General features: G+C 35.0%; 1 protein-coding gene and 1 pseudogene across 1 annotated transcript; both read right to left on the bottom strand.

Moving 5' to 3' along the window:
* LOC144443149 (somatostatin receptor type 2-like) overlaps nt 1-10,462 on the bottom strand; it is a 39,979-nt pseudogene extending 29,517 nt beyond the window's left edge.
* Nucleotides 10,463-11,708: 1,246 nt separating this feature from the next.
* Nucleotides 11,709-12,665, bottom strand: LOC144443148 (somatostatin receptor type 2-like). Its single transcript, XM_078132517.1, has one exon. The coding sequence runs from the start codon at nt 12,663-12,665 to the stop codon at nt 11,709-11,711; it is 957 nt and encodes a 318-aa protein (XP_077988643.1).
* Nucleotides 12,666-12,866: the final 201 nt, after the last annotated feature.

Raw genomic sequence — 12,866 nt, 5'->3', positions numbered from 1 at the left:
ATACGAGTAAATGTATGTACATTTGTAACCAAGAAAACCCTGTACATTTAATAGCTACGATAGAAAGCGCATTTTGCATCAAGAAATACTAGTAGCTTACTCGTAACTTTCAAATTTCTGAACTTAGACTGTGTTTGTAGATATACATTTGTACATATAAGCGTTTATCTTAGAAATGGTGAGACAGATATTGGATTGATGGATGGATGGATGGATGGATGGCGGACAGACAGACAGACAGACAGACAGACAGACAGACAGACAGACAGATGGGCGGGCGGGCGGGCGGACGGACGTCTATTTAATAAATTATCTATCATTAATCTACGAAAATGACGTCATCGAAGAGGACAAGCCAACTTACTATTCCACTAGCAAATTAAACAACCAACGGGTCAGATAATTACACTGTCAATGATTTGAACGGTTTAATTAATCACTTATCAAATCAAGCAATCAATCAATTAACCTTTCAACCAACTTATTATTAAATCTGTCCAACTACTATGATCTGACAACCTGACGAAATAATTGATGTGAGATAAAAAGTCAATAGCAATCATACATACTTCATTGAACAATTGTTCTTGACGGAGAAGGTTTCAATTTCATTCGTCTAAATGGATACTAATCTAAAGATACGATTAGCTGTTAACTCTTTAGAGCCATGCACTTTATAAATAAATACTAACAAGTCATACATGTAGCAAAATAAACTTTACCACCATTAATTATAATGTATGAAGGCGTTTTCAAATCTGTACTAGCTACAACTGGAACACGTTTATCAAACAACGAGAGAGAGAGTTAGGTAATTAGACATTATGCAAGTCAATCAGTGGTCGAAATTATCCATAAGCAGAACAAAAACAGGTTCACATCGAGATCGCCGTTGAGGGCGCTGATTTTTGGTGCTGTCCCAAAAATCAATTTGATTTCGTGTATACAGCTACAAAGAATACGTTTACCCACAGGTGATGCAATACTTTTCACGGCGTACGATATTATGAGTAAATTATTGTACATAACAAAATATTTTTAGAAAAACGTTCAAGTTGAAGCTAGTACAGTACAGCTCTAACTCTTATTTCTGTGGCAAGGGATATTATCGCCATGTACAAAATAAAGCCCGTACCATTATCAATGTTACAAGTTTTGGTTGTAATTGATTTTAATCTAGTTGCTGATGTTTGATAGTGTAAACAACGTTGCATATACATATTACCTTATATATTATTATGTGTTGTAATATCGTACTACTATGTAATGTTAGGTATCATTGTTTCTCTCGATCCCGTCTTTTCAAATTTGAAAGAAAAGTTTAAATCGAATATTACGGCAAGGACAATGGAAACTTTGGTACATTAGTCAGTCATTTACTGCTTGGTATATACGTGTAGCGGATGGCGTTAATTTTCCAGACAGCATATAAAATTGTTCATATGAGGTGAACACTACTGAAAGAGATACATAATTCTGTGCGATGAGTTCAGGGAGTCCCTGACAGTCCTCGCTGTATCAAATCAACTGCACCAGTTAGTGTATATATCATAATATCCATTAAATTGTAGTCGACGACACGGGGCATTCACAACGTAATACTAAATTTAGTTCGACCTGTAATATTTAAACTTTAGTGTGAGTTCATTTTCCGTATATCGGTCTGAAATATTCGTGATGTTATAAATATTATGTTGAAAGCTGTAGAACTGACTGCTACATCCGGGGTATCAGCACGCTAAAATGCAATGGTTGGCTTTCAGAAACAGGATTTCAAGATTTCAGCATATTGCAACAATTTCCATATATCTTTAATAGAATACAGCGTGCTACGCTAGACTCCTGGCTAGGCTGAAAACGTAATTTAGTGTGTAAACATTTCACTACTTCATTCAGTCGACCATCCTTTGATGTCTTTAAAAAGCAATAAAATTATAATTCAAATTTACTCTCGTGTGGACTTGAAGCCAGACTGTGTAATTCAAATGTCGATGTCGTGGCTATTTTTATCTAAAAACCTGTACGACAGCTTTCATGCCAAATTAAAACACCGATTAAAATGAATGCAATCTAAAATACTGAACTCTACAACAGTAGTATGTCACCTGTATGACAAATGTCAGACAGTACATAGATCTAAAGTAAACATGAACTGATAACGGCAGACGTTGTAAGTGCCTGTAAATGTAACACGTCATCAATTTAAATTGCCTTGAGCAAGAATAGTAAAATAATTATAAAGTTCTGTGCAAGCCGTCTGCCATGTTAGTTAGACATTGAAATAGGATGATTGAACTGACGATGGAGATAACATTTACAGGCTGCGTTTGATTAAAATTTAACTAGGTCTGTATGTAAGAAGGATGGTGCTTTGTTTGACCCTACTGAACAACGCAGGTTTTCCCGGGGAACCCCGGTCTCCCCCTGCTTCTTCAACACTATGACTAGGGAGCTGCTCTTGTGGCAACAATTCAACAAATTTCCAAATTTATTTGGCCGAATAAAGATTAAAATTATTAATAGTATATAGTATTATTTAATTATTATTTCCAGAAGCAATAGTAACACAATATATATATATATATATATATATATATATATATATATATATATATATATATATATATATATATATATATATATATATATATATCTGTGTGTGTATGTATGTATGTCTGTCTGTCTGTCTGTCTGTCTGTCTGTGTCTGTCTGTCTGTGTGTCTGTGATGCACGTCTGTGTCTGTGTGTATGGGTGCGTGTGTGTGTGTGTGTGTGTGTGTGTCGACGGTGGTGTATGGATGCGTATGCTGGTCTGCCTGTCTGTGTCTTCTGTGTCTGCGTGTGGATGTGTCTAGCTCGTGCTGTGTCATCGTTTGTGTCTGTTTGTCTATGTGTTTACATATGTGCCTGTGACTGTATCTGTCTCTGCCTATGTATCTCTTAATGTGTATGTGCGTGTAGTTTGTAAAAGTGTCTGTTTCTGTCTGACTGCCTGTCTGTCTGTCTGTCTGTCTGTCTGTCTGTCTGTCTGTCTGTTTGTTTGCCTGTCTGTCTGTCTTTGTGTCTGTCTGTCTGTCTATGTATGTATGTATGTATGTATGTATGTATGTATGTATGTATGTATGTATGTATGTATGTATGTATGTATGTATGTATGTATGTATGTATGTATGTATGTATGTATGTATATGTGCGTGTATTTGATTGTTCCGATATTGACTTGAATGTAGATATATGCCATGACTACCTTGAACTATTTTATGAGTAACATAACCTGTAATTCGAGACACCTTTGAACTTTTAATACTTACGCCAGACATTAACCAATAACAAGTTTTCCAAATAATCGTATATGTAAGTATTTAATTATTAATATTTAAAAATTATGTCACGTTCTTGATTGTATTAAGCATCAGCGCTTTAACAACGGCTTTGATTTATTAAATGGTTCAAGAGGTCCGACAATTACAACATTTTAGTTAAATGTAAGCTTTCATATTTCAATCAAGGGATAGTCTATTCAACATCTCACCTCAGCGGCCTCTGAGACGAATTACAACCCAACTGGTTTCGTTATTCAGTCATACCTATTTGTCGTCTTGGAAACCCAACATATGTAAAATCTGTTAACTGCTAATAACGGTAATTACATTATTCTTCTTGGTCATATTTTAATTATATACAGGATACAGGACCAAAAAAGGCCAGCTAGTTTAGTCACTGCAAGACTGTATAGTAAATGTGTATCGTATGATATCAGACATACCAGGCCATATAAATTATTCGATTTGAAAAACGACAAACATGATAACACATGATAAGATCAAACGTATCACAGGACATGTAAAGAACCACAGACAAGGAAGAAAGAACTGAACAGGAAGTAATAATAATTTGATGACGTCATTGGGATTGTGAGGTTACGTCATTGTAAGCTACACCATGTTCAGCAGTGCTATCACAAGTCATACTAATAATGTGGCTATATGATTGTAATATATGGACCTGCGTTGTTAAAGTTTACACATCTACAGATCATTCAAAGCCCCTGGAATTTTCTTAAAGCCTTAACATTTAGAGGAGTGATCATTCACACTTCTCATTTCATTTACACGTCATTCTGTGACCTGTCTGTTACTAGTACAGGCGAAATGTACATTATGAAGAGTGTATGGACTGCATTTGAAAAAAATGAAAGATATAGATACAGCATTGTGATATTGGCATTGTTAATAACATTAACATCACTGACAAATACTTAACATGTTGAAACCCATTGTTTTACGAGCCATTATATACAACTATGTAATTTTGAAATAGTGCACTTGCCCGGTGTAATATCCAGAGATTGCATTATTCGAATGCAATATTGAGTCAAAGTTCTGCAACACATGTTCACTAAGATATGCATTTATATTGAAAGTCTAATCACAATTGTATAAAGCACACAATATATAGGCTTAAGATATATATATATATATATATATATATATATATATATATATATATATATATATATACATATATATATACATACATACATACATATATATATATATATATATATATATATATATACATACATATATATATATATATATATATATATATATATATATATATATATATATATATATATATATATATTGGTTTATGCATTATGTCTTAAACTTAGATGCAATAGTTGTAGCATTAGTTTCTTTTCATTTTAAGCTTGCCATTTGTGAGCATTTGGGGGTTCTAAATTAGCCGTAAATGTTGTCCCAACTTCAGTTAATTTTCGTTCGTATTGGAGAAGTTAATAAACTGAGAGAACGGTCTATCAGAAAACATGTGGGTACGATACAGACTAAACATGTATTACAACGACAGTGACAACTCAGTGGTCAGTCAAATCGCGTAGGCCTTAGAGGCATGCAGAGTCGATTTCTGGCCTTCTGGACGAACGTAATTATTTTACAAGTTCAAGGTATAACATTTTAGAGGTCACAAGTTTTCAATGTTACTCACCAGTCTATCCCCGAAATCATGGACAAGCCATAGATTACCATCTTTACAAAATCCGTAAGGGACAAGTGAACATGTGACGGTACGCTACCAACGTGCTCTCAGAGGGAACTGACAAAATTTATGTAAATATACGTCTTTCGTAAGTGCCACGTGGTTAAAATGGATTGGCCAATCACTTGTCTGCTGTTCACAATGACTTGCTAATTTGTGAACACGTCCTCAAACCCGATTGGCCAATGAATGACCATATACAGGTGTATTTGATGTCCATTTAAAATTATAATAACTTTTCAACTCTTCAGTAGCGTTATGACTCAGCTCTTGCATGGTTAATAATCAGCTGCTTTTACATGTAACTTTATTTTGCTGAGAAAGTTTACATATATAACAAATTTTAAATATGTGATTTATGAGCACGTGGTTTATGCTGCTTAATGAACTCGACTCGGACTATAGTGTATATCCCGTCTATCGTTCATTAACCATTACATAATACATTTCTTCTCATTCGAACAACTAGATTCTCGTGCTTACAGCAGAGTTCAACCTACTGTACCTCTTAACCTGTCCAAGCTGTGCTAAAACTACCCACTAGCAGCAAGTTTCTCTATTGATCACAGTGTAATCTTTCACTCCCTGATGTTTAATTGTAAACAAATTGTTGGTAAGACCAAGGCTGGCTAGTCACTACACAGATAATATGACACACATACACTCACTCACTTCACTCAGACGGTAAACAAACAACTGCAACATTTAATATTAAATTGGCAACTAGATCAAACAACTGCAACATTTAATATTAAATTGGCAACTAGATCAAACAACTGCAACATTTAATATTAAATTGGCAACTAGAACAGTGTCAGCTATCCTGAAGGGTCTACTTAAAACTCCACTGGTGAAATGTACACTAATTAAACATCAGGGAAGATTACACTGTGATGAATAGAGAAACTTGCTGCTACTAGGTAGTATTGGCACAGCTTGAGACAGACTAAGAGATACAGGTGGTCGAACATTGTTCTTTGATATGTGACGAATAGTAATGAGTGCAATATATGATTTGAAAAGGCATTTTTATGGTTTTGACATACATTGTATACCTTGATATATAAGACCTCGACTGCTACCTGTATATCTGTTCGTGACAGGCTACAGTCTACACAAAAAACATTGGGGAAAAATACTTTATATGAAACCGTTAGGTTAGATCTATATATCAGATATTTCAATTCCACAAGACTTCAGTGTGTATGCCAGGTGAGTGGAGTTCATTTGTACTCCACGGTCTGGTAAAGATCGGAAATTGTGTTTCCGGTACAATATTTCTGTCACAAACAAATGAAGAAGACATACACTATTTCTGCATTGATGTTGGGGGGATGTTTTGTATTCATTACAAAACACACACACACATATATGCACACACACACACACACACACACACGCTCTCTCTCACTCTCTCACTCACTCACACACACACACACACACACTATGTACAATAGAGTCGTTCATGATAAGGCTTTAGATATTTTGCTATCTGATATTCTCTGGAATATATTCAAAACGGCTTCCTTGGCAGCTGTTAAACTTCTCGTATTTCTTGGAATGGCCAATTTCTCACGTTTGATACAAGGCGTGTTGCTGAGGGAAATCATTCTTTTTTCAATCAGTTTTTCTAAGATCGATTAGCAGCAAGAATATTGTGTGAAACTCGTTTTGATAGATTTATCACTACTACGTATCGCTGTATGGATGTATTGAAATCGGTATTTTATATAATTGTACTTCACTTTCATCTGAGATTGTGTGCACACTGAGTTGCAGCACACCTTCATCACATTGTTACGGACTTTATGGAACTGCTTACAGTGGCAGGTGCCATCATTGAGTTTGTATTTATCTCGTGGCATAAAACAAGGTAATTAAAATGATATGTTACATTAAATCTTAAAGAGATATTTTATCATTGGATAATTTATGAATGCAGTCCTAAAAGTATGAATTGTTTTCTCGGCACATGCGCATTGAGATTTGATAATATACAGACGGAACACTTTACGAAAAACTTGATTATTTATATAGGCTATTTGATTCGAGTAAAAATACTTCCATATAAAAATTATTTATATAGGCTATTTGATTCGAGTAAAAATACTTACATAAACCACATGACTATTAGAATTTACTTGTATTAGTGCATGCCTTCCATGGCACTGAAATCATATCATGGCGTTGTTAGCACACTTGATAACATACTAATCTTTTTCTTGGTATTTTAACATTACGTATAATAAATTTTGTATTCGAATCGCTTATACATTATTCGGGAGCACCAGGTGCCAATAACAAGACTTACTGATGGTTGACTAGTCTTCAGTTACTGTAAGTAGAGTACAACATATATCTTTTAATCTACAACAAAAAATTACCCCAAAACAAACAAACAAACGCATAAACTCACGTCAATGTCACTGGGCTTTGGGCTGTTGTTGTTGTTGTTGTTGTTGTTGTTGTTGTTGTTATGTCGCAACTTATTATTTTGTCCTTGTTTTATCAACAGTGTCTTTTATGGGGCATCAGTCGTTCAATGCACGCACACGTGCATTAAGGTCCCACTCAGTTTGCACACGATACATCGTGTGGTTCCACATTATCGGATAACACCTCACGTATTCACGTATTAGAGACATCCTAATTAGGGATGTGTCCTACAGTGTATGTCCAGACACTACGAAAACCTAGTATAGCCAGCAACAAGAGACAGGCAAACACACTTTATTTGTTTCTGGGCATAAATTTACATGATTAAAGAAAGCCGTTCTTCCGAATGCAAGTTAACTTTAGAGTCGTGCAGATAAGTCGAATTCGATATGGTGGTTTCAACTCTGGATGGGTACAATGAAGAGTTCACATTATTGTGAATTGCGAAGCGACGCGTCGCGTTTCTCTACAAACATAAAACACTTCAAAAACGTGTATTATGAGAACACTGAATTGCAACGACAATGGATAAACGTGATATCACATGACCTAATTCTAACCAATGAACGTAGACGATGATATAAAGTGTCGTCTGAACACACTTGAACAATACAAACAGTACTAAAGTGTTATATGTCTGGATTACCCACCTTTCACGGCTGTGGAAAATAAACTTTTACATATTGAGTAGTTCATTTCCTGTTGATAAATATCTTGCAAGTTATCTAGAAATTAGAAAGTCTCGTAAACTCTTATCAAATCCTTTGTGGGAGTGAATACGGTGAATGTATACGATTCGTGTCGGTTCAAATTACGGACAAGATTGCATCTACCGTGACGAATTAATCAAAGCAACACGAAGGCAGGTGTTGTCATAGAATTATACATAAATATCTAATAGAATACATACATACACCTTGTAGGAGAATTATTCATAATGTCTTGCCAAACAGTAACTACTCTCACTAAAATGTTAGAAATCAATGAAATAGTTACCATGGATATTACTCAGTTTTACTTAGTAGTGCGATTGAATATAACTATTCTCCTGCGTCTTATAGTCGGGATACACATCCCAATGAGTTGAATCATCCCGATCAGGGATCATTATTCCTCAATGAGTTATGTAAGAAATAATCATACCTTTACAAAATCCACTGGGCAGGATTAGTTTGTCATAAACCTATACATTAATCATACACGGTATAAGATTTAACACTCTACATATTGTGAATGACATAACCCTGTTTCCATTATTTCTAGTGTCGTTATCAATATTTTAGTATTCTATTGGTTTTCAGTACATATTAAGCCTCTAAAGTTGCCTTGTGGGAGGTGCAATAGATATTTATTTTGGATTTTGGATCAATAGAGGAATCTTATTATGTTTTTTCTACTTGAAAAAAAAAGAAGATGTGAAACAGCATAGACCAAGATCTTGAAGATGTACACATTTGTAAACAGTTTGTCATTTTAGGCAAAGAGTTGAAGTGATTTGTAAACACAGAAATCATTACATCATTTCTAGTCTGTGCATGTACCTGTTTAGCTTCCCCATGTATTGAAACGCCACCATGCATAAATACTTTGATTACTTATAATTACTTGTGGTTGATTACTTGTCTTTTACTCAGTTTGTTTACAAATCACTTCTGGTACATACAAGTTCAAACATTTTACACATTTAAAAAAAGTATTTTGCAATTTATCGAGTTACTTCCACGGTCTAGAACCGTTTATTCTGTTCATTCATGTAGTATTATTTTTAGACCCTGATGAAAAAGACTTCCCGTGTTAGATTGAAACATCGGTAATAAAGGAACATTTTTTCATTCGACAAACATCTTTTAAAGATTTCCAAAACTTTGATGTTTAGGGAAATGAGTCCATATAGCACATTCTAACTTAAACTAAGCGGGATACAGAAATGGTCAGTTGTTTACCAAAGTATACTGTAATGTTATATTACACACTATGCTCTTAATACGATGTGTTATAATGACGTTCTCTGGTGAGTGATGGATGAGGTCAGGTCAATCAACATTACATATTCTACACTACTTGGAAAACACTCTTAGCCGCGAACAAATGTTGACATAGGAGTAGCATACAACACAATCAGAGAATAAAAGAGCTGACCTCAGTTTCTTGTAATATGTTAATCTTGTAAGTTTCTTGTAATATGTTAATCTTGTAAGTTTCTTGTAATATGTTAATCTTGTAAGTTTCTTGTAATATGTTAATCTTGTAAGTTTCTTGTAATATGTTAATCTTGTAAGTTTCTTGTAATATGTTAATCTTGTAAGTTTCTTGTAATATGTTAATCTTGTAAGTTTCTTGTAATATGTTAATCTTGTAAGTTTCTTGTAATATGTTACTCTTGTAAGTTTCTTGTAATATGTTAATCTTGTAAGTTTCTTGTAATATGTTACTCTTGTAAGTTTCTTGTAATATGTTACTCTTGTAAGTTGCGTATCTAAATATTCTTGAATAAGTATCAATCTTCTGACAACTGATACGTATTAATAGTAACTGCTGGTAGACCCCTTACTAGAAATTTATGTATTTTTTAAAAATTTGTAAAATGCCATAATGGAGTGCCCATATATTCCGTCGAAAAAGACACTGCTATCCCGGTTACCAAGCCTCTATGCGTATATAATATCCAACCACCTGTATCATATCACGTTGAGTCAGATGTTCTTATATATAAGCTTAGTGTATTTTGTGCAGTAGCCGAAAACTGGTACTCTGCAGGCTATGTCACGCAATGTATATACTCCTGTATAAACACAATTTTGTCACACTGTCACACTATATTGATCGCATTTCAGTTGAGACTATACATAGAACTTGTCTGGTTAGAACTATTAAAACATACATAAACCGAGTACGTATATGACCGCCCATATCGGCTGGCGAAAACATAGCTATGGAAATATGCCCTTCGATTACTTCCACACATTTCTATTACTCTGCTATAGTTACTCACTATCAAAAGCACCAAGAATTTTGAAAAAAATATATTTTAGAACCCACAGTTCCATGACTATAAAGTCCTTGATGAATATGCAAATGTACTTTTTCGCTAAATTTAAACTACGTCTTCTCTATTCTGTCATTTCTTATCTAACATTCGCTCAAGCCGCAAAACGGACTATAAATTATTGAGCTCAATATTACACATGTACACAACTGCCATTTACGCTGCGACCATGTGTCAGTTATTGCAACTGGACAAACTTTAGACAGGAAATGACAGGACAGACACAACGTAGATTAAATTTAGTGATTTAAAGTATATTTCTTTATTCTTCATAGTCCTTAGCAAAGCCTTCAAATGTTTGAGTGGGGGTTTTGGCTGAAAATCCGTGAGCAGTAAATTAATGCGCAGTTTCGGTTTTTTGACAGTGAGGAATCACAGTGGAGTAAACGAGATGTGTCGGAGTTATCGGAGCGTACAGTAAGCTTATATTTCCATAGCTAGCAAAAACATATAGAAGCAAATTTATAATAATATACCCCGTTTTTAAAGAAAATTTGGAAACAACAATAACAAGGTCTAAAGTAAATGTTATCTTTCCACATTATCGAATACACAAGATTTTAAATCGATAAACTCTGCGAACCTGTCACGGGACTTGAGATGGACATTATGTCAGCCGTTGAGATGACGCATGTAGGACCTAATAACGAAGTGAAGATGACCGATTTATAGACGTGAAGACTGTAAGCATTTGGTACGGGTTGTTATGATTCTGTGATTCTATTTTTGAAACATTTTGTTTGTGTATGGAACACATAAAATGAATATCCCAATCTTACGCAGACGACAGGAAGAGATGATAAATAACACATAGATGAATTATTATGAACTCTCATTTACATATCATACATATTAACTATTCCAACCACAGATTTATCAAAATATCAAAGAAAGCAACCCAAAAACTACGAAAAGTCGCAAAATCTTCACTCAGTGTCTTCAACTGTTCACATTTTGAATATTGTGGAGAGACGATCAGACATTAGAAAAGAAAAGATTCGATAACGTCACGAGTTGACATAAATCCGAACTGTTCATGCAAATATGCCAATCCCTTTGGTGCAATGAGAGAACACTAGTTCAGGTGAATGTTGCCCCTTCATCATTTCATCATTTGCATAAAGTTCTCATACAGCGTTATCCATGATTTCGAGCGAATGTATTGTCAATGACGGCATACATCGTCCGTTTTGGTTCGTCGGAAGTCTCGTTTAAAATAAGCGTAGACGAGTGGGTTGAGCGAGCTATTAGCATACGTCAGACACTGTGATAGATAGTAAACAATCTGCAATGCCATGGAGGAACTAGTGGGCTCTTCAGTCAAGAGGTATACTCGTATTGTCCAAAATGGTAACCAACAGATCACAAATACTAAAACAGCCATCAGAATCATCAGACTAACTCTGCCGATCTTCGATTTAGAGCTCTGCGGTTTACTCATTTTAGAATTCCGGGCAAGATACACCAATATTCGTGTATAGCAGATAGATATAACGATAATTGGTAACATGAAGCCGATAGCAAAAGAATACAGTGCGAACAATTTCTCAACCCATGGAGGACCTCGGGTGTTACAGCTGGTTATTCCTTCTCTTGATCTTAACGTGGCATACATCCAGAGAGGTATAGTCACAGCAATAGATATCAACCATAATAATATACATACAACTCTTGCTTGGAGAACAGTGCGGTGATTTTTTGACCATATTGCGTGAACGATTGCTAAATAGCGATCAACAGTCATGGCTGTCAGGGTGAATATACCAGTGAACATGTTCATACCGTCGATACCAATGACAATTTTACACATTACAGCTCCAAAAATCCAATCCTTAATAACATATTCTATGGTGAGAAAGATGAGATCTAGCAAGAAAAGGAAATCGGCAGAGGCAAGATTTAAGATGTACATGTTGGGTACAGTTTTCATACTTGGACGTCTGAGGATCAGATAAATAACGATTCCATTACCGATTAGTCCGGAAAAGCAGATGACTCCGTTGATGATCGGTATGAAAACATGAAGGAACCACGGGGGTAGTCCTCGCCACCCGTTTAAGAACTCGGAAGAATTATTCGGTCCTGTATCTATCGTGAAATTAGCTGTTGTTAAATTTGCCATTTAGCTAAGTTCTGATGATGATAAGCTTAAGTTCGTTTCTGGAATTCAAGATAATATTGTCTTCTGTGATCTCGCTGTTTCAGACGGAATGAATTGTCTCATTGATCAACGAAACGGGATATTGCATTATATAGGGACGTCAGCAACCAGGACACGTGATCCGGGAAATACGATTAAATTATTTGTTTACGGCGACCATAT

Source organism: Glandiceps talaboti, chromosome 12 (assembly GCF_964340395.1).
Source record: "Glandiceps talaboti chromosome 12, keGlaTala1.1, whole genome shotgun sequence".
In the NCBI taxonomy this organism is placed as follows: domain Eukaryota; kingdom Metazoa; phylum Hemichordata; class Enteropneusta; family Spengelidae; genus Glandiceps; species Glandiceps talaboti.
This window is presented reverse-complemented; position numbering and strand designations above follow the sequence as displayed.

Coding starts and splice junctions, on each gene's coding strand:
- LOC144443148 (XM_078132517.1), bottom strand. CDS start 12,665: ATGGCAAATTTAACAACAGCTAATTTCACGATAGATACAGGACCGAAT.